This window comes from Muntiacus reevesi, chromosome 10, assembly GCF_963930625.1.
Source record: "Muntiacus reevesi chromosome 10, mMunRee1.1, whole genome shotgun sequence".
Classification (NCBI taxonomy): domain Eukaryota; kingdom Metazoa; phylum Chordata; class Mammalia; order Artiodactyla; family Cervidae; genus Muntiacus; species Muntiacus reevesi.
The window spans coordinates 77,286,246-77,314,048 of NC_089258.1; the positions used below are offsets into that span (position 1 = coordinate 77,286,246).

General features: G+C 50.9%; 1 protein-coding gene and 1 long non-coding RNA gene across 5 annotated transcripts in view; one reads left to right on the forward strand and one right to left on the reverse strand.

Annotated features, from left to right (window-relative positions):
• ANK1 (ankyrin 1) overlaps nt 1-27,803 on the reverse strand; it is a 122,648-nt gene that overhangs the window by 72,758 nt on the left and 22,087 nt on the right. For all 4 annotated transcript variants that reach the window (XM_065947488.1, XM_065947489.1, XM_065947486.1 and 1 more), the window contains exons 3-5: nt 5,709-5,807; nt 761-859; nt 161-259 (exon numbers count right to left, since the gene is read on the reverse strand). In XM_065947488.1, coding sequence (XP_065803560.1) covers nt 161-259; nt 761-859; nt 5,709-5,759 — 249 coding nt within the window. In that variant the 5' untranslated portion in view covers nt 5,760-5,807. The remainder of the gene's footprint in view (nt 1-160; nt 260-760; nt 860-5,708; nt 5,808-27,803) is intronic.
• On the forward strand, nt 1,169-15,221 carry LOC136176841 (uncharacterized). The gene is made up of 3 exons (XR_010664636.1): nt 1,169-1,283; nt 4,649-4,818; nt 15,131-15,221. It is a non-coding gene; the product is annotated as an uncharacterized lncRNA (long non-coding RNA).

Genomic DNA, 27,803 nt, shown 5'->3' on the forward strand with positions numbered 1-27,803 from the left:
TCCCACAACAGCCATGACTGTCTCTCAACCCCCTGCAGGGTCTGACAGCACCCTGGACGCTCAGCATAACAGAGGGTGAATCCCAAGCCCTGTCCCAGGAATCCATGCCCCCATGACCCTGTCATTCAGTCATGAGGCCACATCCCCCCAAGGTACTTACTTCTGTGGCTACATTCTGATTAGCTCCATTTTCCAGCAAAAATTTAACCACCTCCAAGTGATTCTCTTGTGCTGCCATGTACAGGGGGGTAAAGCCTTTCTGTAAACCAAGAGGAAAAGCCATTGGCAGCCAGCCACGTCCATGCCCGATGCTAAAACCGGTGCAAAATCCTGCAAACTGAAGGACGGCTCTTCCGACATCCTGTTTCCACCCAGACCTGGGGGCAACATCCCCACCTGAGTCTCCAGCTGTCAAAACTCAGCACACTTTGCAGTTGGCGTAGCGGGGTTACTGCAAAAGGCCAGCAGGTGGGGCGACCCTCCGCCCCCACCCCGCCATAATGCCCCTCCATACATAGACGAGCTACATACATACATACATACAGCTAAACAAGACACATTATTCAACTCCAGGAACAGGGTCCACAATGACCCTGCCCACCGTGCTCAGAATGCCCACTGAAGCAGGAAAAGGCAAGAAAGCGCTTGGAGACACCTGATCACACCGGACTCGGCCACACAGTGAGTGTACGCCCCCCCCTCACTCCCCGGGGTGAAGCAGACGGGCAGCCCCACCAGCCCCCAGGGGCCCGAGCATCACCTGCGACTGGGCGTTGACGTTGGCGCCATAGTTGACGAGCTCCCGGACCACCTCGTCCTGACCCGCCAGGGCGGCGATGTGCAGCGCCGTGTTCCCCTTCTGCAACACAGAGAGGACAGGAGGTTCCCGGGGCCGGCCGCAGGAGGGGGAAACACGCGCCAGCCCCGGGCGGGCAGCAGGCTTCCTTTATGGCCCCAGGGGGCACGCAACACGCTCTCGTGTGCCTGACCCACCAGACCTCGTGAGCGGCGCCGGAAGCCCGGGGAGGGAAACGCGTCCTGTGCTCCTGAAAAACACTGCTCTGGAGTAAGAGCGCCTCCTTCTCAGCTGATCTGCAGCCCGCAGGCTCAGGGGCCTGTCATCGGCGGAGACCCGCTGAAGGACTGCCGGGCAAGTCGGCTCCTTGGACGGCCAGCTCCTCGCAGGCCGCGGCTCTGCAGGACGGCGTGGAGCCCCGTGAGGCCCGGAGCTCCGGGACAAAGGGGGCTGCAGATCCCGCGGGCCAGCACCGTGTGCCGAGACGGTAACACCCGCCGCCCGGAGGCTGGAGCAGAGCGGGCAGGGCTTGAGGAGGGCACAGCACCAGGCAGGAGTGGGAGGGCTGTGTTGCTGTTGTTGTTTAGTTGCCTAGTCGTGTCTGACTCTTTACAACCCCAGGGACTGTAGCCCGCCAGGCTCCTCTGTCCATGGGATTTCCCAGGCAAGAATACCGGAGTGGGTTGCCATGCCCTCCTCCAAAGGATCTTCCTGACCCAGGGATTGAACCCACATCTCCTGCCTTACAGGCAGATTCTTTACCACTGAGCCACCAGGGGAAGCCCGTCAACATAGGTAAAGGGGTGGGGGAGGCAATAAAACAGACTATGTGATGTCTGTAGAAGAGAAGAAAAAATACGAAATTGTGTGTGTGTGGGAGGGGAACAAACAAAATAAAATCTGGCAACAGAAAATCCAAAGAAAAAATATGAATCATAAAATACAGCGAGTGAGAGATCAGCAGGCAAGAGAGGAGAGTCTTCTTTTCTCAGAAGGACCGCTAGACGAAAAGTGAGGGTCACAGCTGTTTCAAAGTCAGCTTTTCAGAAGGCTGCCTGTCTCCACTTCATTTCTAGGGTTTCATCTCGCCCCTAAAAGCCGGGGCGTAACCTCCTGCTTTTTCACACTGATTAGCTCTCTGTAATGTGCTTTGGTTTTAGTCACTGTGGGACTGTGGTTCTCTCTTGCCTCTTCTGTCTGCCCTCTGATGGAGGAGACTGAGGCTTCTGTAAGCTTCCTGATGGGAGGGACCGGTTAAAGTAAACTTTTTAAAAGCTGAAAACTGACAGCAGAGACTAGGAAGCTAGGCCGGTTATGGGAAGGTGGGGGGACAGGCAGGGTTTCTTGTCTGGCTCCGTCCTGGGTGTGTGTACCTGCACTTTCTGGACAGGCTCGAGTCCTGCAGGCGTCTTTTGTTTCCAGGACGCCTCCTCCCCGCCTGGCCCCTTCCTGCTTCCCTGTGAAGTCCCTCTCGCCCACGTGACTCCAAGGGCACCCCCGCACCAGGAGGGGCAGGCACTTGACTACGTCCATCAAATAAGGACCACAGCTGCACCCATCTGGCCCTCTGCTACTTAAGGAGCAGAGATTTCTCATGACCTCACTTTTTCTAGTTTAGGCGGCATATCAACTCAGTTCAGTCGCTCAGCCGTATCTGACTCTTTGTGACCCCATGGACTGCAGCACGTCACCAACTCCCAGAGTTTGCTCAAACTCATGTCTATCGAGTCGGTCATGCCATCATCGAGTCAGTGTTGCAGCATATAGTTAATGATAATTAGTTTCTAACTAAACTAAGCTACTTGCTAATCCATCTTGGGAAACCCACCGAACTGGGATTCAAATTCAGCCCATGCGATGGGGCCACTGAGACCGGTCACTAGGAATCAAGTGTCTCCCCTGGGAGTCTGAGCACCAAATCCAAGCGCCCGAGGGGTGAGGGGCCCCCACGTGTCACCGCTGCCCCAGGGCCCCAGGGCTCAGGTTCTGGTCTCTACCGTGTGATGTGATTCAGGCTGAGTGTCCCCTGTTACCTCCCGAACTTGTCTTTCCGATTTCTCCTTTTTGATAAGCAAAAGGGTTTTTTTCTCAAATGTCCATCAGAGAGCAAGAGCCAGAAATGAGTATGTAGATACTAATTAATCCTTTTTTCTCAGCAGTCCAAAGAGCCTACATTTAGAGGCCTGGGCACTTGGGTCTGACTCACTTCCTGTATCGAGAGGAAAGGGGTGTGGGCCCCAGAACCTTCTCTAGGAATCAGGACTGGGACCTCCGGGCCTCCCCACCTAGAAGGAGGCACGCTGTGTCCCTCCATCTATTTGCACAGGCCGAGCACGTGTGTGCCAGGCACCGGGCCAGCTCAGGAGGGGTTTGTCAAATGTTTCTTTCCATCTGCTCCTTCCTGCCCGACCCACGGTAACAGAGCCCAACCATATAAACCTATAAAGCCAGGGAGGGCTGTTGGGGCCCCGCTGTGGGTCTCAGCCCGTGACATCTTCAGGATCTGGGCCGAGGGCAGCCCAGGTGAGGAAGGGACCCCCCCTCCACCCACCTCCACACACTTGCACATGCCGCAAGGCTCAGGAGGAAGGCCCCCAGCCTTGGGTTCAGAGTCACGGGGAGATGGGTTTTTCTCTGCCCCTCCCTCGGAGCGAAGGAACATGCCCTCAAAGCAGCAGGAAAAATTACTTAGCTATATTTGGATCCTCAAAGACCCAGTTTCTCCATTTCCAGGGAGCCCCAGAGCTCGCGGCAGGGAGGGTGGCTGTGGTGGGTGCTGAGTGAGGGTGGGGGTGGGGTGGGGGTCAACGATGTTCCATCACCACCAGCCTGGATGCTCAGCTGGCCTCTGGAGGTGGAGGTGGGAGGCAGGGAACACATTTGCTTCACGCTTTTAAAATTTCTAAGCACAGTTTAGGAATCTATATTGGTTTTGGCTTTTCAGTCGTGTCTTTTTTTAATCTTGCTCCTGCTTGCGAGACCCATTACAATTCCCCAATCTGTTGTGATTCTTGCTTTGCCCACGGTTTCAGCTTCACTCTTTTTTTTTTTTTTTTAAACTCTCTCTGTTGGGCCCTCAGAAACCACGCCAGCTTATATCACTTCTATAAATAACAAAGACACTCCAAGTGTTCGCTTGCAAAATACCAATCAAAGGGGGAAACTCAGAGCTCGTAAACGTGCTGAAGCGTACTGTTTCTACAGCTCCTGGGGGGATGCCAGAGAAGGCACAGCCCCTCCGGCCCCCACAGCCGGTCAGATGGCCTTGTGCTTGCAGCCAGGTAGGCGAGAACATCAGGAGAGAAAGAGCCACGGACTCCTCACCCACAGAAGAAGCAGGTGGAGACGACCAGTATCCGTCATTTGTTTGCTGTCCAGTTGCTAAGCCGTGTCTGACTCTTTGCGACCCCAAGGACTGTAGCCCACCAGGCTATCCTCCACTATCTCCCAGAGCTCGCTAAAATTCACGTCCATCGAGTCATTGATGTCATCCAACCATCTCATCCTCTGTCGTCCCCTTCTCTTCCTGCCCTCAATCTATCCCAGCATCAGGGTCTTTTCCAACGAGTCAGCTCTTTGCATCAGGTGGTCAAGTTACTGGAGCTTCAGCTTCAGCATCAATCCTTCCAGTGAATGTTCAATTTGTCATGGGGTTAGAAAATACAATACCCTGTACATGTTCAGAAAGAGCAAGTCAGTCTATTTCACCCGTGAGATCTCTTCACCTTCGGGAAATGACATGAAAATTACAGAATTCTACCTCAAGAGATGATTCTACTTTCATAATATTTTGGTAGCTCACTTCATAACCATAAATTATGTCTGTTCTCTACGTGTTGTTCTTCTTCTCAGCTCGAGAGGCAGCAAAATGCTTGCTGTGTGAAACAAATCAGCGCTGTGCTTGAGGCCACGTTAAATAAACAGCAAATGAAAAATAAGACAGAGAGGGGACCAGCCAAGGGGAAAAAAACCACAGGACCTACGTAACAAAGGGAGAGGAAGAGGAAACAGTACTGAATACGGTAAACAGAGGTGACTTTTTGATTTAATGTTGTTTGTCTTTAAATGCTGGCTGAAGGGTGCTGAATACACAAATAAGATGCATAAGAAATGAAACGGATTTTGCAACATGTATAAATGCACTTGCAACCTGTATCAATGCATCCATTTCATGATTGTAGTTTCTGGACTTGAGTCACTGGTGTTTATAATCTACTGCTTTGGGGGGAAGCCTCCTGTTAAGAGAGGTGTGATGCCAGCCGTGCTTAGAGTAAAAGAGAACTCTGTCTGCTGTTCAAGGGACCGAGTAAAGAGAGGAGATGGGTTTGGAAGTGATCAAGGAGCAGGTTCTCGAAATGATCAAGAACCTGCTGGAGAAGGATGAATGGGAGGGATGTGGATTCTTCCGAAACCCTCACAAATGACACAGTCACCAATACTTTTTTATTTCTTTCTATGTAGACATTTTCTATATAGTACCATGTTTAACTTTCATACCAATCCTGCAACTAACTATCAGAATCCCCATTTTAAAGGTGAGTAAACTAAGTCCTCTCGCTGGTTGAGTCACTCACTTAAGGTCACAGAGCATGAAGCACCTCAGCGAGGATTTGGACACAAGGATCTTCCAGTGCTCTCAGCCTGGGACAGCATGAAGCCCCTGGGAGAGGCTTGTGTTTTTAGACTTATAGTCTCGCGATGAGGATAAAGGCCCCCCGAATTTTTGTGGAAAAGGGATCCTGTGCTTTCCAAGTGACTACAGGGGCTCATAGACCTAGAAAGCGACTGGAAGAAGGAGACAAATTCAGAAGCAGGACTGGGTTTCTGTCATGAAGGACTGGTTTCTATGGCTTGAGGGTTTGGGGCAATACGTGAATATCAGGGAAAAGCTCTGGCTCCCCAAGAGACGTACCTTGGTTGTGGTTTCCAGGATGATCTCTTTGTGCAGAAGTTCAACCACCATCTTCACGTGGCCTTCTTTAGAGGCCAGATGTAAGCCGTTCAACCCATTCTGTGGAGAGCAGAGAGGCAGGGAGAGTGGGGTTAGAGGGTCCGTGTGTCCTGCCGGTCCATGAGGCTGGACCGAGGCCCCTGCCCCCGAGGGGAAGTGAAAGGGATGGAAGGGGAGGCCCGAGGGACCCCGGAGGGGTGTCCACACAGGCTCAGGACTGAGCCAGGCCGGCTCCAGAGAAGGGTTTCTGTAGCGAGTCAGATGGAAAGAAAGAGGGCGGTAACGAGCCCCCCACCCCCGGGTGTGACTGAAGTGTGGGAAGCTCTCATAAAACCAGCAGCGACCTTGAAATTCACACCTTAGCCCGGCGCAGGCACCACTTAACTGGGATGGTCTAGCTTTAACCCCCTGGTTAATTTTCACAGCAGCAACCAGAAACGGCAGAGCAGCAACACCCGGGCCTCCTAAGCATTTGGAGAGCTAGACGTACGTTTAGTAAAATAATGCATTTTGAAAGAAGGTCATCTGAAAACTAAATACCACCAATCATCCTGCTATAAGATTTCCTCCACAGAAGAGTTAGTATTAAAATAGCCCTTTGCGGGAATTCCCTGGCAGTCCAGCTGTTAGGGCTTCTTGATTTCACTGCCGAGGGTGTGGGTTCAATCCCCGGTCAGGGAACTAAAATCACACAACCCTTGCAGTGTGGCCAAATAATAAGAATAGTAAGATAAAGCCAATAATTTATTTAAAAAATAGTTCTAGGGTATATCATAAGTCTGAGAGAAAAAGTATATGATATCATTTATTTGTGAAATCTAAAAAATAATACAAATGAATCTCTTTCCAAAACAAATAGACTCACAGGCACAGAATAAATGTATGGTTACCAAACAGGGAGTTGGGGAGGGATAAACTGGGAGTGTGAGGTTAACAGATGCAAACTACTATACATAAAACGGATAAACAGCTAGGATTTAATGTATAGCACGGGGCTATATTCAACATCTTGTAATAACCTATCATGGAAAAGAAACTGAAAATATATGTAAATATATATATAGGGCTTCCCAGGTGGTGCTAGTGGTAAAAAACCTGCAAGCAGGGGAACAGATGTAAATCCATGGCCGATTCATGTCAATGTATGGCAAAAACCACTACAATATTGTAAAGTAATTAGCCCCCAACTAATAAAAATAAATGGAAAAAAAAAAAGAAGAAGAACCTACAAGCCAAACAGGAGGTGTAAGAGATGCAGGTTCCATCCCTGGGTCGGGAAGATCCCCTGAAGGAGGGCATGGCAACCCACTCCAGTATTCTTGCCTGGAGAATCCCAGGGACAGAGGAGCCTGGCGGGCTACAGTCCATGGGGTCACAAAGAGTCAGACATGACCGAAGCGACTTAGCACACACACATATATAATTGAATCACTTTGGTATATAGCTGAAACTAACACGATATTGTAAATCAACTATACTTCAATGAAATAAAATAGCTCCTTAGCCACCATGGCATTTCAAATAGGACCAAAACTTGCCTGACAGTTAAATTTTAGGGGAGAGAAAAAAAAAACAAGCAGACACTTGACATTTTTCAGGCCCAACCATCAGTCCACAAAAGCAGAACTCTCTCTCAGTCAGCAGCTGAAGCTCCAGCTGCCCTGGTGGAGCTCCTCCGGGCCCTAGAGTCAGGAGCCAGCGCAGCTCCAGTGGTCCCCCTCTGCCTCTGATTCTTCTGCCCTTGCATTCAGATGCCTCGAAACTTCCTGGCAAAAGCTGAATTCAAAGAGCTACTCAGACCATAGTCATGTATGGATGTGAGAGTTGGACTATAAAGAAAGCTGAGTGCAGAAGAATTGATGCTTTTGAACTGTGTTGTTGGAGAAGACTCTTGAAAGTCTCTTGGACTGAAAGGAGAGCCAACCAGTCCATCCTAAAGGAGATCAGTCCCTGAGTGTTCACTGGAAGGACTGATGCTGAAGCTGAAACTCCAATACTTTGGCCACCTGATGAGAAAAGCTGACTCGTTTGAAAAGACCCTGATGTTGGGAAAGATTGAAGGCAGGAGAAGGGGACGACAGAGGATGAGATGGTTGGATGGCATCATCAACTTGAGGGACATGAGTTTGGGTGGGCTCCGGGAGTTGGTGATGGACAGGGAGGCCTGGCATGCTGCGGTTCATGGGGTCGCAAAGAGTCAGACACGACTGTGTGATTAGACTGAACTGAATTGAACTGAACTCAGAGCAGACATAAGTGACGACGTGATGGCTGTCAGTTCCAATGAAGAAGGCAATCCTGGCTTCACATACAGAATGGTTTTCATCAGTCACCTCCTTCCCCACCAGAAATTCTCCCTTCTTCCCACTTTCCCCTTCCTGTCTCCTCTGCTGCTCAACCCTGTTCTCATACATCCCTTCAGGGGCTGCCCCAGGGCCACCTCAGGCTCTGGCCTATAAGAAAGACCCTCACCACCAGGATGGAGGGACTTGGTTCCTGCTGATGAGAGCAGAGGGGTCCCTGACTCAGCCATTTTCAAACACCTCTGCAGCTCCACCTTGGGGTCCTGAAACACCCACTCTCACTTTGCATCCGGGCATCATTTTCGGCAGATTCCAATTAAAGCACAAATATTCTGCCTTGGAGTGGTAGTGTTCCCACCCATGAACAGATGGGTCCTGTTGCTTTGCTAAAACCACCGAGGAAAGTACTGAGCGATCACTGCAGGCACACAACGCAGGTGCCTCATGATGGGAGAGGGAACCGGAGAGCAAAGACGTACGTCGGGGTCTTGGATGCGGCAAACACAACAGGTGCCTTGGGGGTCAGAAGACAGCCGACAGCAGGCTTGAGGGCAGCCTTACCTACTTCCTATTAAGATCAGACCCGCCCTGCACCCTGAACAGAGTGCAGTTGGCCAAATCTTTGCCCGTCAGCACAGCCAGCCTTGCTGGTGGGGGCAGGGATGTGGAGGGGGTGGGAGGTGGGTGATCTGAGAGCCCAGGCAATTTTCCCTCTTGCGTGTTTTGCTAAGTTGCTTCAGTCGTGTCCAACTCTTTGCAACCACATGGACTGTAGGCTGCCAGGCCCCTCTGTCCATGGGATTCTCCAAGAATACTGGAGTGGGTTGCCAGGTCCTCCTCCAGAGAATCTTCCCAACCCAGGGATCGAACCCACGTCTCCTACATCTCCTGCATTGGCAAGCAGGTTCTTTACTACTAGCGCCACCTGGGAAATCCATTTTCTCTTGCAAATGCATGCCTGAAAATCTCCATGAGATTTCTTCCTCTTGCAGATTTTGGATAGCATGATAGAGAGGGTCCAAAACTGTGAATTATTCACACCCCAGTGTGAATGGGTTTATCAGATAAAGGCCAGGTCTGAGCCAGTTTGGGTCACAGAAAGGGAGAGACTGGTTGAGGGTCAGAGGGCAGTTTGTTACTAGAGGAATCTGGGGGAGGAGGAAGAGCTTGGGGTTGAAGTACACCAGCCCTGTTCAAATCACTTTGATTTGAAAGACAAACTTGCAGAAAAGCAATTTGTCCGGTGACCTGCTAGTGGCCCCAGGAGCCACTCTCTCCAACTTTGCATCTTGACCCAGTACTGGGGTGGGTCTGCATGGCAGAAGACCCCCTCCCTCCCCAGCACTGTGATCTGCAATCCCGTCTACACACCCAAAAGTCACCTAGTCTGGAAGGTTCGGGGTGCTGAGCACAGACACCCTGTGGTTACGTGGGTACTCGGGATGGCGTGTGTGGCCGTGGGAATTGCAGTCTGCTCACCGCAGGGGTCTCGGCTGTGGTTGTGTGTGTGCGTGTTTGCATGTGCGTGCATGTGTGTGTGTGTATGTGTGTGTGCATGCGTGCGTGTGCGTGCATGTGTGTGCGTGTGTGTGTGTGTACATGTGTGCGTGCATGTGTGTGCATGAGTGTGTGTGTGTGTGTTGACTGCTGGGGTTTCAGTGGTGCCGTAGGTTGCAGTCACCTTCTGGGGGCAGTTACTGGCCCTGAATATGCCTCAAAGCTGGGGAAGTGGCAAGTCTAGAAGGAAAACTCAAGTTTGCTGCTAAAGCCCCAGGGTGACTGTCCCTGCTCTTTGGAGCCACAGGGTCAGCGTACTGTCTGCCCGGAGAAGGCTGGTGGCCAGCGGGATGCTGGAGATCCATGGATGCTGAGGAAACGGAGGCCCAGAGAGGTCAAATGACTGGCTCAAGTCACACAGCCTTTCTAGGGCACCGCCACAGACAGAGCTAACCTGGATTCCCCAGAAGAAAGGGTTTGAGTTTTTTTTCTTTTCAACCTGAGGAACTACTGTTTCTTTTCATAGATGATGAGCGCACAGTTTCCCTTTGTGATTACCAGGCAGCCTAGAGGGACTTCCCAGTCACCGTAAGCATCCCTGTGGGGCTGGCCACGCGCGCTGTGGATAGTCCCCAGGATTTTACTCATTCGCCGCCCTGGTCCCAGGGAAGCCCCTCTGCTTCCTCCTTAAGTCACATGCCCCTCCCGAAGCTGCACGCTGGCAGAAGACAAAGGATGGTCTAAATAGATCCGCGTCTCCAATAGCTTTACTCAACTTCCACCTCAGCTCCTGGTTCAAAGATACCTTCTTGATGGCTTCATTTTTCTCACCTCGTCTTTGATCGTTTCTAACACAGTCACCCTAAGGTACTTCCAAGTCCATTTATGGGATGATCTGAATCCAACACCCTCACCAGGAGCCCAGGGTAAGCCCCATGTGGCAGAGCTACAACAAGTGTGCAAAAAGGCTCCAGAGTTTTGCGCAGAGTAAAATCACACAGATCACGGCTGCGACAAACTCCTGTGACAGCTACAGCCGCTTCAGGCCGAGCACACACTTCATCTGCTTCAGCAGACGTTTACTGAGGACCTATTCTGTGCGTGGCACCGTGCTAGGGAGGCCTGAAACGCAAACCCTGAGTCTCGAAGGACTCAGTTTTGTAGACGAAAGAGATGCATGGACAAATGCGAAGCCATGTGAAAAGCGCCCCAAATGCAGGTAGAGGACAACACGTATCACAGACGAGAAAGGAGTCGCTTGGTTAGGGGGTCAGAAAGCTTCACGGAGGTCTTCTCAGGGCAGTCTGCCCACAGTCAGGGGCGCAAGTCCGTTGACAACGGCGAGGTGCATGCAAATTCCAAACCCGTGAGCTCAGGTGCCAGAAACCAAGTCCCCAGCCAGTCTCATCAAGTGCCCTCCTCTTTCTTCTGTGAAGCAGCTGAATACAAGGGGTGCACACACCCCCAGGCCCCCTGCAGCAAGTCTTCTCCAGTAGGTGGCCTCAGCAGGTGGATGACCGTTCACTTCCAGCAGCTGAAGTCACTGCAAGCCTGAAAATGCGTTCACCACATATGTTCACGAAGAAGGTTGCACAACAGACTCATTAGAGGCACAGCTAGTTTGTAGAGGAGACTCCTTTCAGTATTTCAAGAGTTTTTTTTTATGAATAAACACCTCATTTCATCCTACCTTTTTCTTTCAGCAGATTTGTTATTGCTCAAATCCAAAGATGAGAGGGGTGCAAATTCTGGGAGCTGCTTGTTTTTAGCTTTAACTATGGACAGAGTTAAAAATCAGGATCTGTGTGCTGTATTGGAGTTAAATTGAGGTTCAAGTCATTCAGTTCAGTCACTCAGTCATGTCCAACTCTTTGCAACCCCATGGACTGCAAGCATGCCAGGCTTCCCTGTCCATCACCAACTCTCAGAGCTTGCTCAAACTCATGTCCATCAAGTCAGTGATGCCATCCAACCATCTCATCCTCTGTCATCCCCTTCTCCTCCCGCCTTCAATCTTTCCCAGCACCAGGGTCTTTTCTAACAAGTCAGTTATTCCTATCAGGTGGCCAAATTACTGGAGTTTCAGCTTCAGCATCAGTCCTTCCAATGAACATTCAGGGCTGATTTCTTTAAGGATTGACTGGTTTGATCTCCTTGCAGTCCAAGGGACTCTCAAGAGTCTTCTCCAACGCCACAGTTCAAAAAGCATCAATTCTTCAGTGCTCAGCTTTCTTTATAGTCCAACTCTCACATCCAACATGAGTACTAGAAAAGCCATATAGCTTTGACTAGATGGAACTTTGTTTGCAAAGTAATGTCTCTGCTTTTTAATATGCTGTCTAGGTTGGTCATAGCTTTTCTTCCAAGGAGTAAGCGTCTTTTAATTTCATGACTATAGTCACTATCTGCAGTGATTTTGGAACCCCAAAAAATAAAGTCTCTCACTCTTTCCATTGTTTCCCCATCTATTTGCCAAGACGTTGGCTATGAGTAAAAGGCTGCTGAGTCTCCCTTGAACCTTTTCAGCTGCTCCAGCTAACCCGACAATGACTCCACTCCATGCCGAATGGCAGACAGGCTATTGAGGGGGATTGTGGGGGAGAAATCATCTATTTCTTCACTCAAATAACTGGGTGTAGAAGATAAACAAGAAGGAGATGGAGGGATATTAGAGGAAAAGGTTCCCCTAAATTAGAAGCCGAGGAGCAAAGCAGTAGCTACTTGTGGCCATTTTTTAACACATGACTTTCTCAGGCAAACGCCAGCCTACCAAATTCCTCTTCTTAAAGACACTTGCTTCTGGGTCTCCACCGACACACGTTAAACCAACTGCTTTTGTCCCACAGCCCCTGCCTGTTCTGCTGTTTTTCCTTCATTATTCGTTTCCTCTCCTTTGCTTCAGTTTCGATCATTTCTGTAGACTGATCATCATGTTCTTTGATTCTTTTCTCAGCTAAGTCCAGTCTACTCTTGGGCCTGTTGAAGAAATCTCTCATCGCCAAGAAACTTTTTTAAAAAATTTCTAGCATTTCATTGGGCTCTTTCTTACAGCTGGGGCTTCTCTAGTAGCTCAGATGGTAAAGAATCTGCCTGTGATGCAGAAGATGTGGGTTCAAACCCTGGGTTGGGAAGAACCCCCTGGAGAAGGAAATGGCAACCCACTCCAGTATTGTGGCCTGAAAAATTCCATGGACAGAGGAGTCTGGTGGGCTACAGTCCATGGGGTCGCAAAGACTGGGACAGAACTGAGCGATGAACATCTTTCTACAGTTTTCCCCACTCTGCTAAAACTTCCTCTGTTCGTGAATGGTGTCCATTTTTCCTACCAGATCCATATTAAGCACAGGTGAAGTCCATCTGATAGCTCCAACATCCAGGTCATCTCTGAGTCTGGCTCTGTTGATGGCTTTGTCTATTGACAATGCTTTGCTCTCTCTTACGTTATTTGTGTATTGTAATTTTTAATTGCATGCCAGACATCATACACAGAAGAACAGTAGAGACTGAAGTAATCTGTGCCTGGAAATGGACATGCTTCTTCTTCTTCTGAGAAGCTGTTGGCATACGAGTGAAGGTGGGGGAGCTGAGTCAATCCTCTCGGGAGCTGGCCTGCGCCCGGGTGTTCTGTGACCCCTGGTGCACACAGCCTTTCATAGGCTGCTGTCCCCTTGAGTCCAGAGCTGGAGCTGGGACGCCAGAGGCCTGTTCTGTGTTCCCGATCTCCCCCTGTTATGCCCGATGTCCGAATCCCCGAGCGGGAAGAGAGAAGGCTTCCAAGACAATGCAACTCGCAGGAAGGGAAGTTTATTACTGACTCGAGTCAGGACTCCCTGCCGTAACCAACGCAGTGGTGCGGGTCAGAGAGCTCCGAGCCCAACCTGTTACACAAATTTATAGAGTGAGAAGCGGATTGGTTACACGTTTGCAAAACAATTTCATTGGTCAATACTTTCGCGTGGGCGGGACTTTCCTGGGGGTTTCCGCCCCGTTCCTAATTTCCTAATTGGCAAACATTGGTGAAAGCTAATTGGTCCTAATTGGCAAACAGTGGTCATTGTTAAGCGAAAGCTACCTGATAGTAGGAAGGCCTACTCCTAATCTAAGTTGCGTTACTTCTGCTCGCCTCACACCCCCAGCTTCCAGTCCATCCTGGTACGCCTGTGCCTCCACTGGGGTCTTTCTCCACACTCTTGCCCCCCTCCCTGCAGTCCTATGTTCTTCCTTGTTACAAGGTCGGAGCACGGAGCTTCTCTTCTGTCCTGGTCCAGCTTCAGTCTTAGGCAGGCTTTGCTCTTGGACCTCAAAGGTGGAGGTGTTTTTTTTCCCCCCATTATTTTCCCCCCTCTTCAAGCAGCAAAACCTGCCTTGTCTCTATACTTGGTGTTGAGTGACATTTCCTTGCTCTTCCTCCCCTAACAGAAGCAGATCTCTGCTTTTTCTTGGAACAAGACAGTTCCTGGCCCCAGTTTCCCGCCCTCCCTAGGGGTACAGAGGTTGTGACCCCCCCTTTCCTGCAGGGGTCTCTGCCTGTGTCCTGGGGCTGGAAGGTTTCCCACCCTCACCAAAAGCAGAGGCAGTTTGACTCTACTTCCCCCCTCGAGACGGGATTTCTGCCTGGGGTCTGAAGGGGAGAGGGTCTGTTTTTGCTTCACATAAAGGAAGAGTCTGCAACGCAGGCAAGGCTTTGCCTGTGGTCCCCTCCACCCCGATCCCACAGCCACAGGTAACACCCGCTCTCCTGTCGTGAGCTCTCTGCTCACCAGGGATGCTTTCTGATCTGATTCACTCCAGTATTTCTCAGGAGCCCCTGGTGGAGGCCTGAGGTTCCAGACACACTGCAGCCACGCTGGCCTGTTAGCCAAGAATCTGGTAAGACTTCGGCTTTATGGCAACTGCTTTTCTCTCCTGCATCTACCAAAACTGAAACGGGGGCCTCTCCTAGGAGGGCTTGTCCCTTTTGAGAATTCAGCCAACCTTGTTGCCTTGTGATCTCAGCCTTCTGATGCGCTTAGGGAAAACCGTCATTCTGCGGAGTATCCAGGCTTTTTTTGCTGTTAGGGTGGGAGCAATGTTCTTCGAAGCTTTCTGCATCCTAGAAACTCTATCCTGAGTCTCTGAGGCCACCTGGCCTCCATATGATCTTGTCCCACATGGTCTGAACACAGCAGACAACCATTTTAGGATCTTTCTGGCAAAAATATTCATGCCAAGCATGCACACCTGCAGTTTTTCATTTGCCTTTGCTCTTTTTTTTTTTCAGGTAAAATGTCAATTTAGTGGGTTCTTCTGAGCAGCAATCTGTCTGATGCGAGGGAGCGGAGATCTCAGCCAGGCTGTGTTTCTTTTAACATTTTTAAGAAGAAAGGGAAAAAAAATCATTCAGCCTGAATGATTTAATTTGCAGTATTTTCTTGTACCAACTGTGAAAAATTCCACTGGCAAAACAGACAACTCTAGACATTTGTTCTCAGCAAATGATCCCTCTGTTCCATGTCTCTGATTGCCCCAATTACGCTAATTGATTTCTCAATGTACAAATACAGTAGACGTGTCACAGGCAATTCAAACTCTCGTCCTGTCCAGAGTGGAGAACTGTTCCAAATGGAGAGGCCATGGTGTCCGGAGACCCTTTGCCTCTTTGGAAACTCCAGGAACACCTCCAAGGCTGGTGCTGGCGTGCTTGCGTGGACACACTCTGTTCCACACCTTTTCTCACACTTGGTGAGTATTTCACCGGCACACTCAGCCGGTCCTGCCCCCACGGGCACAGTTTCTGGCTATGTCCTAACGATTTCATGCCCACTTGCCCCTCCCACCCCACTGCCCCCCCCCAAACTCATGATTCTAGCCCCTATCCCTTTTCTCTGAGCTAAGCGATGTCTGCTCCTGTAGCAACTGGGAAGCATGGCCTTTTTATTCATAAACACCTGCTACCCTACTATTGATTGGGCTTATCAGATTAATTTTGGCTGCCCTACCGCCAGAGGCGATGGAGCCCTGGGCAGGGGAAGCTTTGATGGGGAAGGAAAGGAGTGGAGTCCTGGAAGAACAGGCCAGAGTAGTGGCAGAGAAAGCCAAGAAGCCAAGGACCCCGGAGGGGAACAAGAAGAAGCCGGGGAGGGGCTTTCAGGTAATTTGCCTTCAGGTGGTCAGCAAAGAGTGAGAGTCTCTCCCATAAAGGACAAGGATGTGCACACACAGCATCATACCCCTAGTTCTTATATGTTATACCCTACTTTCCCACTCAGTCTGGATCCTCTATTAGCTTGCTCTATCTGTTCAGAGAAGTTACAGAAGCTTAATTCCCTGAATAACAACCTGCTGATGCATTTGTGACCTCTGGCTTTGCTCTATTATTGGTTCTTATTTGTGCAGCAAGATCACTGACTATATATTTGCAGGTCTGCAGCCCTGAAACAGAGCAGGAAATAAGAATCTAAATGGGGCGCTGGAGAGAAACAAAAAGGTCGACATGGTGGCCATCTCGCCTCTGAATCCTTTAATTTATGGGGAATAGGGAAAGGGTCAGGGAAGACGGAGAGGCAGAGACCATGGAAACCAAAGGCCAAGGAGACGGTGAGCAACCCGAGGTGATGGGGAAGGAAGATGAGGTGACTGTTATCCTGGGCTCACGAGATAAGGGCTTGGACTAAGCTGCTGACAAAGAAATGACTACAACAATGTAAATCTTGGGGCCTCTCCTCAAATTGCCAGCATTAGGTTTTCAGCCTAAACAGAAACAAAATCGAAAGGGAACAGGAATGTCCCCATCTTCCCTTTTCTTCCTCTTCCCTTCCCTCACACCGCTCCCCGCCCCCAATCCAGCCAGAAGATGATGGCATCTGAGGATGCAGGATGGTGAACCAGAGGGGTGCCGTGCAGAGGCATCTGAGAAGGAGGCGGGGGCTGCGCTGGAGTGCTTGGGAGGTGGGTACATAGAGCAAATAAACAAGTGCGTTGAAGGTGATGCAAATCAGTGGAGTCAGGCTGCTCACTGTCTGAAGAAATTTAAACCTGGAAAGAGGAAAGGCTAGGAAGAGCCCTGAGGTCTTGGATTAAGACTAGAAGTATTGGCCTGATCTCATGGATTTTTAGACACACACACACAGACAGATGTAGACGTCGTTATAGATGTGTGCACACACACAAAAGCAGTAGCAATGGGCACACTGAGAGACCAGATTTTGGTGTCTACATACCAGGCTCCACCCAAGAAACAGAGGCCTTGGAAAAGTGGCTGATTCAGCACTGGGGGAGGGAAAGTACAAAATGATGCTGGCATAACTTCTGCCCTAAAGTAAAGAAATCAAAGAATGATGCAGACACATCAGAGAACACAGAAGCCAGCTTACTGAAAAGCCTACTAGTGGCCTGATTGAAATTTGATCATCCGAGAGTATCAGACTACAGCCCATCAAATGAACTCTTGAATCTGAACAGGTATAAATAAATAATGAAAAAATGAATCAGTAAGAAAGAAGGGAAAGCTTATCCTTCAGTGGAATATCAGCTAATAAGTGTAAGAGGAATGATGAAGATGGAGAAGCATTCCTTTGAACCATCACAGTGGTAACCGATGCAGGTAGAACCAACCGTGTTTGCCAAGAATGGTGGCTGGAAGTCTGATGAGGAACAGGCTATTGGCAATACATGAGAATATTCTTCCCCAAGAAAACACTGAGCAACCACAAAGGGAAAAAAATCAATGATTTTACAGAAGAAAAATTTGGCAGACACCAATATCAAGGTGAACATCCTCGGATATGGAAAGAGAGCTTGATTTCTACAGGATCCTGCCAAGAGTGCATGGCCTCAGCCTGGTCACCAGGAAACGTCTGCGGACACAACTAGGGTTCAAAGTACAGGATGGAAGACAGTCAAGAAGATGAGACGGGCCAAGACTGAGGAAGCATTCCAGATTGAAGGAGACCCATAAGACGTGATAAGTGAGCCCAAAGTGCACTCCTTGAGAGATCCTGTATTATGCGGGAAAGTGTCCTGACTTCCGTATGGTACCCACCGGATGTTTAGCAGTGATGGGGAATGACACCATCTCTGTACCTCTTACACATCAACAGACAGGAAAGGTCAGAGGATCTGGGTGACAGAGGAGTCTTTGTACTGTTCATGGAACTTTTCTATAGGTGCGGAAATTTAAAAAAAAAAAAAAAAAAGCCAGGGAGTGGGTAGGAGGGAGCCACGGGATGAGAGCAGCAGAGGCTGTCGGAGAATCCGAGGCAGAGCTGGGGATGACTCTGGGTGCTGGCTATGGTGGGAGCGGATGGGCAGCCCACTGGGGTCCCTGCACATCTAGGACCAGTGACGGTGTGGGAGGCTGAGCACACACATCCCTGAGTTCTGCAGGCCCAAGGGGTGCCGCCTTTACCAGAGGCTAGAGACCATTCCAGGCTGGAAAGCCCAGAGAGCAGCCTAAGCCGTGCGTGGGAACCAGCTGATGGGAGGGCAGGCCCCCTGCCTGCAGGCTCCTCCTGACCCGGATATCGTGTGACTGCTTGATGGGAAAGGTCTGCTAAAAATACATGATCCTGGATCTAACGCATCGGAAGCCAGAAAGAGCCGACGTGATGGCTGTCACCCTGGCGGGAAATCACCCTCAGTCTCTTTCGCCAGCCTGTCTCTGGTCCAGGACCAGGGAAGGGAGGAGAAATTCAGAAACCGGGAGGAAGGCGCAGGGTCCGAGAGGAACGCTCAGAGCCAGCTCTGAGCACCCTCCTCTGCTCTATCACATTCGGAGTTTATCTCCTGACCCAGGTACTGCTTCTGATTCTGGTTTACTGGATATTCACAAGGAGGGAAACAACCGAAAGCTTTTCATTATCTTAAGAAGGGAAAAAAAAAAAAAAAAAGAAACCCATACGTCTTTGAGAGCTCTGGGAGGAGATGCTTCAACCTGGTCCCTTGGCCGCTCCTCGCTGGACACACACCTGGGCAGCCTCCCAGCTCAGCCGCCCGGCAGCTGCAGGGACTGGAGGCCCCTAGGCACACGCCGGAAAGGGTGAGCTCTGGGCAGTGAGACAATGGGACTCTGACATGGAGCTCGGCCGCTAAGAAAACATCCTGTGGACTGAAAAGAGTGTCCACGTCCAAGATCTCGGCCTCCCTTCAAAAGGATGAAAAGAGCCAGCCCCTCAGAAGCAGGGGAAGGACATCAGATACTGAACGAAGGCCTCTCAGCTGTCCTCTAATGTCTAGACGTGTCACTTCACCTCCGGGGCCTCTGTCTGTGAGTCTTCAAAATGGCAGGCCTGCTTCCTCTTATTTTTTTTTAAATTTTTTAAATATGTATTTATTGGGCTGCAACAGGTCTTAGTTGTGGCATGCGGGATCTAGTTCCTTGACCAGGGATTGAACCCGGGCCCCCTGCATTGGGAGCGTGGAGTCTCAGCCACTGGAGCACCAGGGAAGTCCCAGCCTGCTTCCTCTTAATTCCACAATTCCAGAATCAAACAGTTATATGCACTCTCAGAAGGCAATCAAGAGATATGTTTCTGCATGCAGAGATGCAGAGAAAGATACAAGACTCATGCCAAACTGCTCACAGTGATTTGAGGGATGTGGGGGCAGAAGGGGAGACTTACAGAAGACTGACTTTCTGTATTTCTATCAAGGGTGACTTTTTCAGCAACCACCCTATATTCATCTGTTGTTAAATTAAAAATCACGAAACAATGAAACCTAGGAAGATGGTTCTCACAAATGCCAAAAACGTGCCTATTAGAGAATTCACATTCGAGTGTCAACGATGCCAGGACAAATTCACACACCTGCTCTATTCTACTCAGAAAGAAAATGAACTGTGTTTACATTTCCTCTGTTAGCCAGGGAGATAAATCTTCTTCCAAGGCCCAGATCCCATGTCATTTTCCTCTCTAAATTTCTTTGTCTCTCTCTCATTCCCCCCACCCCCCCCCCCGACACACGCTGTATTCCCAGCTCCCAGAGTTAGTCGCTCTCCCGACCATATCCCCAGGGCACTTGATGACCTTAACACTGCGCCTACCAGCTCTTGAGTATCTGTCTCCAAGTAGGACTGTCTGCAGAGTCCCGCTTCTCACTGTACCTCTGGTTCCAGCCTGGGGCCTGGGCACTCACTGTGTTCTCCCCAGGCATTGGCGGAACTGAACTCACAGGCTTGCAACCCGACACGCACACAGACCTATCTTTCTTTTCAGTCTCTCAAAATGAAGATGGCACATTTGGTCTTCATGTTATAAACTCAGAGCAGTCAAACCACCAAGTGGACTTTGGAAGCTGTGCTTTTCTTGTGAAGCATTCCAGATCATTCCTGATGATGCTATCAACCTTTCTCGTCCCTAGGATCCCAGAGATGTCCCCACTGTTGCTACCAGTGGGCACCTTTATTTGCCCGAAGTGGTCTGTTGACTCTTCCTTCACCAGGAGGGAAGGAAAATGAAAATAAAACCAGCACAAGGAAGGCCACCCAGAGAATGGGGGGGCCCGCTGCACAGTCAGCCTGTCCTCAGAGTTCAGTGTTGAGAGACACTGGCTCCAGCCCAGGAAGCCTCTTTGCCTCTCTGCCGACCTTACTAATCAAGCACCTGCTCTATCATCCACCCCACAAGGGTGATGCGGGCCTTCAAAGTGGGTGTGCCTGGGGGGGCTTGAGAAAGCAGAGGCGTCGGAGAACTGAAACCTGCGATTCTTAAACACCATGGGTCACCCTGACTCCAGTCAAGCAATCAACTTCCTTTCAAACGATAAATTAGTCACTGTAATTAGCAAGATGAACATCAAATAGCTCATTTCTGCTGCGATGCAGAAGTAATTTACCTATTTAAAATAATTCAGGGGAAGGAGGTTTTCAGGTTCTATCTTTTTCACAAACATCTTTCTCTGGTGGAAACTGTCCCTGGAACTGGATGCTGGGGTATCTGGCCCTCCCCTCATTCACCTGCACTCCCCCACCTCCCCAGGACCACCTCTCTCCCACACGGGGGCTGCAATTACACATCCTTCCCTTCTCCTCATCACTAATTCAGAGCTGCATGCTTCCAGAAGTCTCGTGCGTGGGCTCAGCCGCTTCAGTCGTGTCTGACTCTGCGACCCCATGGACTGTAGCCCGCCAGGCTCCTCTTATCTGTGGGATTCTCCAGGCAAGAATATTGGAGTGGGTTGTCATGCTCTCCTCCAGGGCATCTTCCTGATCCAGGGATCGAAACCAGGTCTCCTGCATTGCAAGTGGATTCTTTACCCATGAGTCACCTGAGAAGCCCACTAGAAGGCTCAATGTGTTACCCCGTCATTACAGGGAGAGGCTTTCTGTGTGAGTTGGGGGCGGTACAGGTAGAATTAGGGGAAGATGTAGATGAACACGATCTCTATGCCGATCAGCAGTTCCTAGGCAAAAGATGATGCAGAGGGGAATTCCCCGGGGGTCCAGAGGTTAAGACTGCACGTCCACTGCAGGGGGCGTGGGTTCAATTGCTGGTCGGGGAACTAAGGTCTCGCACGACACGCGGTGCGGCCAAAAAGAAAAAAGAAAAGATGAATCCAGAGAAGAGTAATAGGCTGCGTATCAACCTTGATCCAGATGTACCCTCCTAGCCTGACTGCCCCCATCCTTCCCTCTTACGTTTCATTCCCCCCAACCTCGCTCCTGCCCACTCCCCACGCCCTTCACTGCCCCTGCCACTGCAGCAACTGCTCCTTCTTGCTACAATTCCCCGTGCCCAGTCTCCCTGGCAGACTCCCACTCTTTCTTCCGAGGCTTCCTCTGACTCACTGGCATCCCAGCCACCACCCCCAGATGGGGAGCGACGGGGGAGTCGACGCCGGGACTCCCTCTTAGTGGCCAGCACGTGGCTTAGTAGAGCAGCTCAAGAAGTGTGTGGAGTGAATGAATGAAAGCCTCTGTGTTCCTCCCGGATGCTACTAGACGTGTAACCTTCTATTTCCAAGCTGGGCTTCTTTACTGGCCTTTGAGTTCTTTGAGAGCAGGGCATGGATGAATTAAGTATCTACAACGTGCTGGGGGCATTGTAAGAGCTCGGTTTATGTTTGTAGAACTAGTATATGTAGAGTGGGTAAAGAACAAGGTCCTACTGGATAGCACAGGGAACTCTACTCAATATCTTGTGGTAAACCACAATGGCTAAGCACGTGAAGAAGCATTTATGCGTATAACCAAGTCGCTTCGCTGTATGGCAGAAATGAACACAATGTTGTAAATCAACTACACTTCAATAAAATAAATTCTTAAAAAAAAAAATTGAAAGAAAAAAATTTTAAATACATCTAAAATTTTTAGAATAAACGAATGAGCAGAGAAACTTCAGGTGGTCTTTGCCAACCCATCTCTCCAAATCCAAAGTGAAAAAGCTCAGAAGACATTCAGAAGTAACCTCTGAACCTCAGCTTTCCGAGCTACAGAAGTGAGAGTTGAATGCCCTGCTCTCCTCTAAGCTCTAAGACTGTAATTTGGAAAGGTAGCAATTATCACAATCACCAGAGCCCAACGAATCCTGATCAGAAGACTTGGCATTTGGCTGCTGCAGAAAAGATTATTCCGTGGCTCCATGTATCTGAAATGCTGAAAACCCTTCACCTTCGAGATAAACAAGTCCCCAGCAGTGGTGGCCTGTGTGTGATGGCACACGTGGAAATTTAGGGAACATCGATGGAACTTGGATGGTTTTGCATGCTCTCGTGGGCTGTGTTGGAAATTGTTTATGTTTTTGTGATTGCTCAGATGGTCGAGCTTCTGGCTTCGGCAGCAAATATTGCCACATATTTGACGCATGTGGCTGGTGCCAAAACCACCATCCTGCAAAAGAGTCATTATTCTGAGAGCGACTATTTCATTATGCTCTTAAAAGTGGCAGTGCTTATATTTGCAACGACGTGGATGGACTTAGAGATCATCATACTGAAGGAAGCAAGCCAGACAGAGAAAGACAGACACCATATGATATCACTTATATGTGGAATCTAAAAAAAAGACTACAAACGAACTCACAAAACAGAAATAGATTCACAGACACAGAAAACAGACACGGTTACCAGAGGAGAAAGGAAGGAGGGATAGATTAAAATACACACTATTGTACACAAAGGCTTCCCGGGTGGCTCGGGGTAAAGAATCTGCCTGCCAATGCAAGGAGATGCAAGGGACATGAGTTCGATCCCTGGGCTGGGAAGATCCCCTGGAGGAGGAAATGGCAACCCACTCCTGTGTTCTTCTCTGGAGAATCCCATGGACAGAGGAGCCTGGCGGGCTACAGTCCATGGAGTCACAAAGAGTTGGACACGACTGAGTGAGCACGCAAGCATACTACCGGATACAAAAGAGACAACCACCAAGGACCTACTGCATCGCACGGGGAGCTATAATCAACACCTCGTAACAGCCTATAATGGAAGCAAATATAAGAAAAGAATTATATATATATATATAACTGAACCACTTTGCTGAAGCCCTGAAACTAACATAGCATTGCAACTACATTTCAATAAAAATGTACACGTAAATAAAATTTTAAGACAAAACGTAGTGGCAGTGCATAGGTGGGGTTCCTTCATGGGCTAGGCACCAAATACATGAGCTTTCCCCTTTCGTGGTGACAGCAGACTGTACAGCTCGGGACTGCAATTATGAGCACCTACTATGCGCCAGGCAGAATCCCTGACAAGGGGCACTGCACAGAGCAAAGTCCTTGCCCATCGGGGTGTCTCCACCACAGCGGGGAAGACAGAGCGTGATGAAGAGATAGAGAGACGCGTAGTAGGAGGTCAGGCAGCAGTAAGGACCATGGAGAAGGATGACAGGCTCGGGGGTGGAGGTAACTGGGATGCTCCAGGTGATGCCCTCCTAACTCTCTGCCTTGGGCCAGCACTGCGGACGTGCAACTTCCTCCAAGGGTCTCAAGGAACTCTGCTCCTATCAGGAGGGCCAGGCTTGGTGAGCATCAGAAGAACAGAGACAAAACCTAAAAGTGTGAGGCTTTTCGTCCCTGGAGTTAGAGCAGGCTGTTCCCAGTCGGAGCCCTGTGTAGACCTGGCAATTCCAGGAATTCGGGGGAACAGATGATTTTTGACCTGGTCTCCTCTCGTTCTCTTTTCATTGGGCTGATGGCTAAGTGCATACGGTCAATCAGTTCATCCCAGAAAAGTATTATTTTACCTTGCTATGGCCTCCATAATAAAATATTTTGATACCGCAATCTAGCGACCATTCTGGAAACTGGACGGAGGAAGCTGATGTTAGGATGTGCCTAACATCACAGCCATTTAATCAGCCCAGTATTGACCACAGGACACGCTGTGTGCCAGGTGCTATGGGCAGAAGCAGCTGTGAACTTCGCCCCCAGACACCTAGCGTCTCCTGGGACAGATAAGACACGGCCACTCTGGGCGGCTGGCCACGCTGAGCTACAAGAGGTATGGAGTGACCGCGGGGGACGTAGCTTCAGGCCCTGGGAACCACGGGGTCTTCACGATGGCCTCTGAGTTGAGACACAGCCCAACCAGTCCACTGCCATGTGGTAGCCCTGGTGATGAGAATGACATGGTCTGGGGCTGAGTGAGGGTCCCCAGGACCCACATCCCATGTGCCCTAGCCAAGGCGATGACCCAGTGACCCTGGGGAGGCAAGTCCCTGGGCTTTACCCTCTGCAGTGTCTCCCCCTTATTCAAAGCCCCTCGGGGTTCTGCCTGGCCCCTTCCCTCACACCCCACCATCTCCCTGCTTCCATTTCTGTGTCCCGAGACGATCCTCCACATGGCAGCCAGGGCCACCTCTTAAATATTAAGTCAGATGGAGCACCTTCCAAAGACTTCCCATCACCCTTGCAGCAAAGTCCAGGTCCTCACCGTGACCCCAAAACCCTTCAAGATTCAGCCCCAGCAATGCCTCCCACCTCCCCCCACCCTATGCCTCCCTTCCATCTCTCCATTGCAGCCACCCTGTTCCTGCTCTTTCCCAAACAAACCAACCCCACGCTGCCCCAGGGCCTTTGCACATCCTCCCCCCACCCCCGCCCTCCCCGCCTCCACCCCATCTTCCAAGACTGTTCTGCTCACCTCAGGAGCCCACATGGTTCTCCCTCACTTCTTTTCAAATCACCCCCTGAGACAGGTCTGGCTTAACCACCCTCAAGATTAGACCCCTCACCCCCTCTCCTCCACGGGAGGTCTCATTAGTGGACGTTAGACACCTTTTTGCTTTCTTATCGCCCGTCTTCTTCACCAGCTGTAAATGTCACGGGAGCACAGACGTTGTCCCTTTTGACTATCTTGCTCAGTGCCCAATACTTGGCGCAAAGAAGATGTTTAATAAACACGGGTGAACTGACCCCTACACGTGCGGATTGACACTGGGGAGTTGGATTTGACACGCCCCTCCTTCCTGTTCTCATCAGCCAACGGCCAGAACTTCGCTTCCTCAAGTGCTGAATGGTTTCCAAATATCTATCTTTGGGTTGGACCTCTTATCTGGATTCCAGGCTCAAATATCCAGATTCCTCAAAGGCTCTGTAAGAGGATCCCCATCCCGTTCTCACCTTCTCATCCCAATTCCACACACTGAGCTGGCTCCTAGTTCTTGGGTCAGCAAACAGAGGTCGTTCCCACTCCCCAGTACAAGCCAGACATCTGAGGGTCCCTTCCGAAGTCTCCTGCCCCTTCCCTCATGCCTGTCCAACTCATCCATCCCCACGGCCACGACCCTTACCCGGGCCAGTGACACGTCCCTCCCGGACCGCTGCCGTCGTCTGAAAACTGGCTTTCCCGTACCCGCCCGTGGGCCCTCCCGCCTGCCGCGTCCACAGTGGGCACCCGCCGCCCCGGCTCCTGTGCTTCAATCTGTGGCCGCCCCCCTCGGCTCTCAGGGTAAAGGCCGGCACCCCTCCCCAGGTCTGCAAGCCGGGTGGACGCTCCGTCAGGACACATGCACGCGGCGATGTGGGAGGTCACAGGCTGAAATGCCTCCATCCCTCTTGGTCTGCCCCCCACCCCTGCCGCTCTGGCCCTGCCCCGGACCCCCCTCCTCACTCTGCAACCAGACGGTTCACGTGCGGCGGAGCAGGAAACACGCGGTCACGCACGCGCCTACACGCATGACGCACACACGCGGCTCGGGCCCTGGGGCACGCTGACCCCGTCGTCGGCCGCTGTGACCATCACCCCTGCCTCTCGCGTCCAGCCCAGCCCCGCTCGCACCTCGCTGGCTGACCTCATCTGGTCCCTGGTCTCTCCCTCCCGCCTGCAGCCGCTCTGCCACCCTGCCCTCTAAACTCTCGGGGCTCTTCTCTGCTTCTGGAATGTTCTTCCCTCCCTCCGCTCATCAACCCTGACCCACCCTTTAGCGCAATAGCTCTCCCTCCAGGAGGCTTCTCTGACCTCTGGCCCTACCCCCGGGTCTCTCTTACAGACTCTCCTCACTCCCTGTGACTTTCCTCCTGGGCTCCCAACATAGCTTGTCTGCAGATCTGTTTGCGTGATTACTCAATAAACAGCTTTCACAGTCAGCAGACTATGGGTCAGAGTGGATGAGGAGGACGGCTTTTGTTTTTTAACTATGAAATCCCTAAAGCCCAGCTCTATACTTGAGGAAGTATCCGGGAAGACATGGACGTGTGGGTTTGAAGCTTAAAAAACGCCTGGATAAATGAAAGGAGTATTTACGTAGAGATACTGGCGAGGCCACGTGTAGCTCTATGTCCTTGTGTGTGGATTTGCTCTTTTCTACAACCGTAATCATGGTGACAAAAATCAGCAGACAAAAATCCATGCACCAAGGAAGTTGCCCTGAATATTCAGATGTCTCTTATATAAGCCTCTTTCCACACTACTTGGAGTAATTATTTCCGACTATGGCAAACGACTCTTGTTCTTTCCACGAAACATCCTCTGAAAGTATGTTACTTATGTAAGCATCGGCGTTTGCCCTATCACTGTGATTGTGGTTCATCGGCTCAAAAGGTTCCGACAGAAGCAGATTCTTGAGCCATGACCCCAGGACAAGAGCCTGTGTTTTCCAATCTTCTCAGAACAGTGAACGCATGCTCTAAAGAGAAGACGCTCGCATGCCCTAAGGAAGATGGGTCTGTGCATGTCACAGAGCCAGGGCGCTGTCCCAGGGATGCGCCAAGGTGAGCTGAGCTTTAGGTTCTGACCCACCTCGCCCCGGACCCCGGTGCCCTGTCATCCTCTCCGCCTGTATCTCCACTCAGAGCAAGAGCCCGATCACCCTGTAACACGGGAAGGAGGCTCCTGTGATGCTGGCGGTCCTGGGGCAGCTCTGCAGCAGGCAGAGCGAAAGACAAGGACCAGCGGGGCTCAGATCTGGGGGGGTGGGCATGAAGGAGCCGCAGGACTAAGATCTGAGGGTGGGGGTGAAGGAGCCATTGGGGAGCCCTTCCTTCAACCACCAGCCCCCCGTTCCTCTCCGGCAGCAGTTAGCAGCCTCCTCCAGCACTAAGCCTCTCAGAGACGGCGCCCATAATGTGCAAATGCGGCCTGGGCACTGGCCGAGCCGGCGATGGACCAAGGAGGGGCCCCGCGGAGTGGCCGCCCAGGGACAGGCCGGGCTCGCGGGGCCTCGCCGGCAGCAGCCCCATCAGGAGAGTCCTGCCCGTGTGCTCAGAACCTGCCCGTGGCTCAGGGCTCAGGACCACGTGGTTGCCCCTGATCCTGCTAAGTGACTCCTTTGAGAGTGGGAGTCCTAACCCTCGGAGGGCCTCTGGGGGGCTGGTGCTTCTCACCAGGAGCTGCTCTGTGGAGGGACGCTCAGTTCCGTTTCTGGGCCTGAACGAAGGAAGCTGGGAGCTCGCCCTGGGCCCCCAGGAGTGCATCTGCAGGTTCTCCCCCCGGAGGGGGCGGGGAGACCACCACAGCTCACACAGCTCCTCTGCTGAGCCCTCTGACCCCAGCACCCTCTCGTGGCCCCCAGACTTTGCTCCTCTGTCCCTTTCCACAAAAGAAATGGGACCAGAGTGTCCACTTCCCCAAAGGCAACCTTTTGCGCTGAACCTATCAGCTCAGTTCAGTCATTCAGTTGTATCCAACTCTTTGCAACCCCATGGACTGCAGGCCTCCCTGTCCATCACCAACTCCCGGAGTCCACTCAAACTCATGTCCATTGAGTTGGTGATGCCATCCAACCATCTCATCCTCTGTCATCCCCTTCTCCTGCCTTCAATCTTTCCCAGCATCAGGGTCTTTTCCAACGAGTCAGTTCTTCGCATCAGTTGGCCAAAGGATTGGAGTTTCAGCTTCA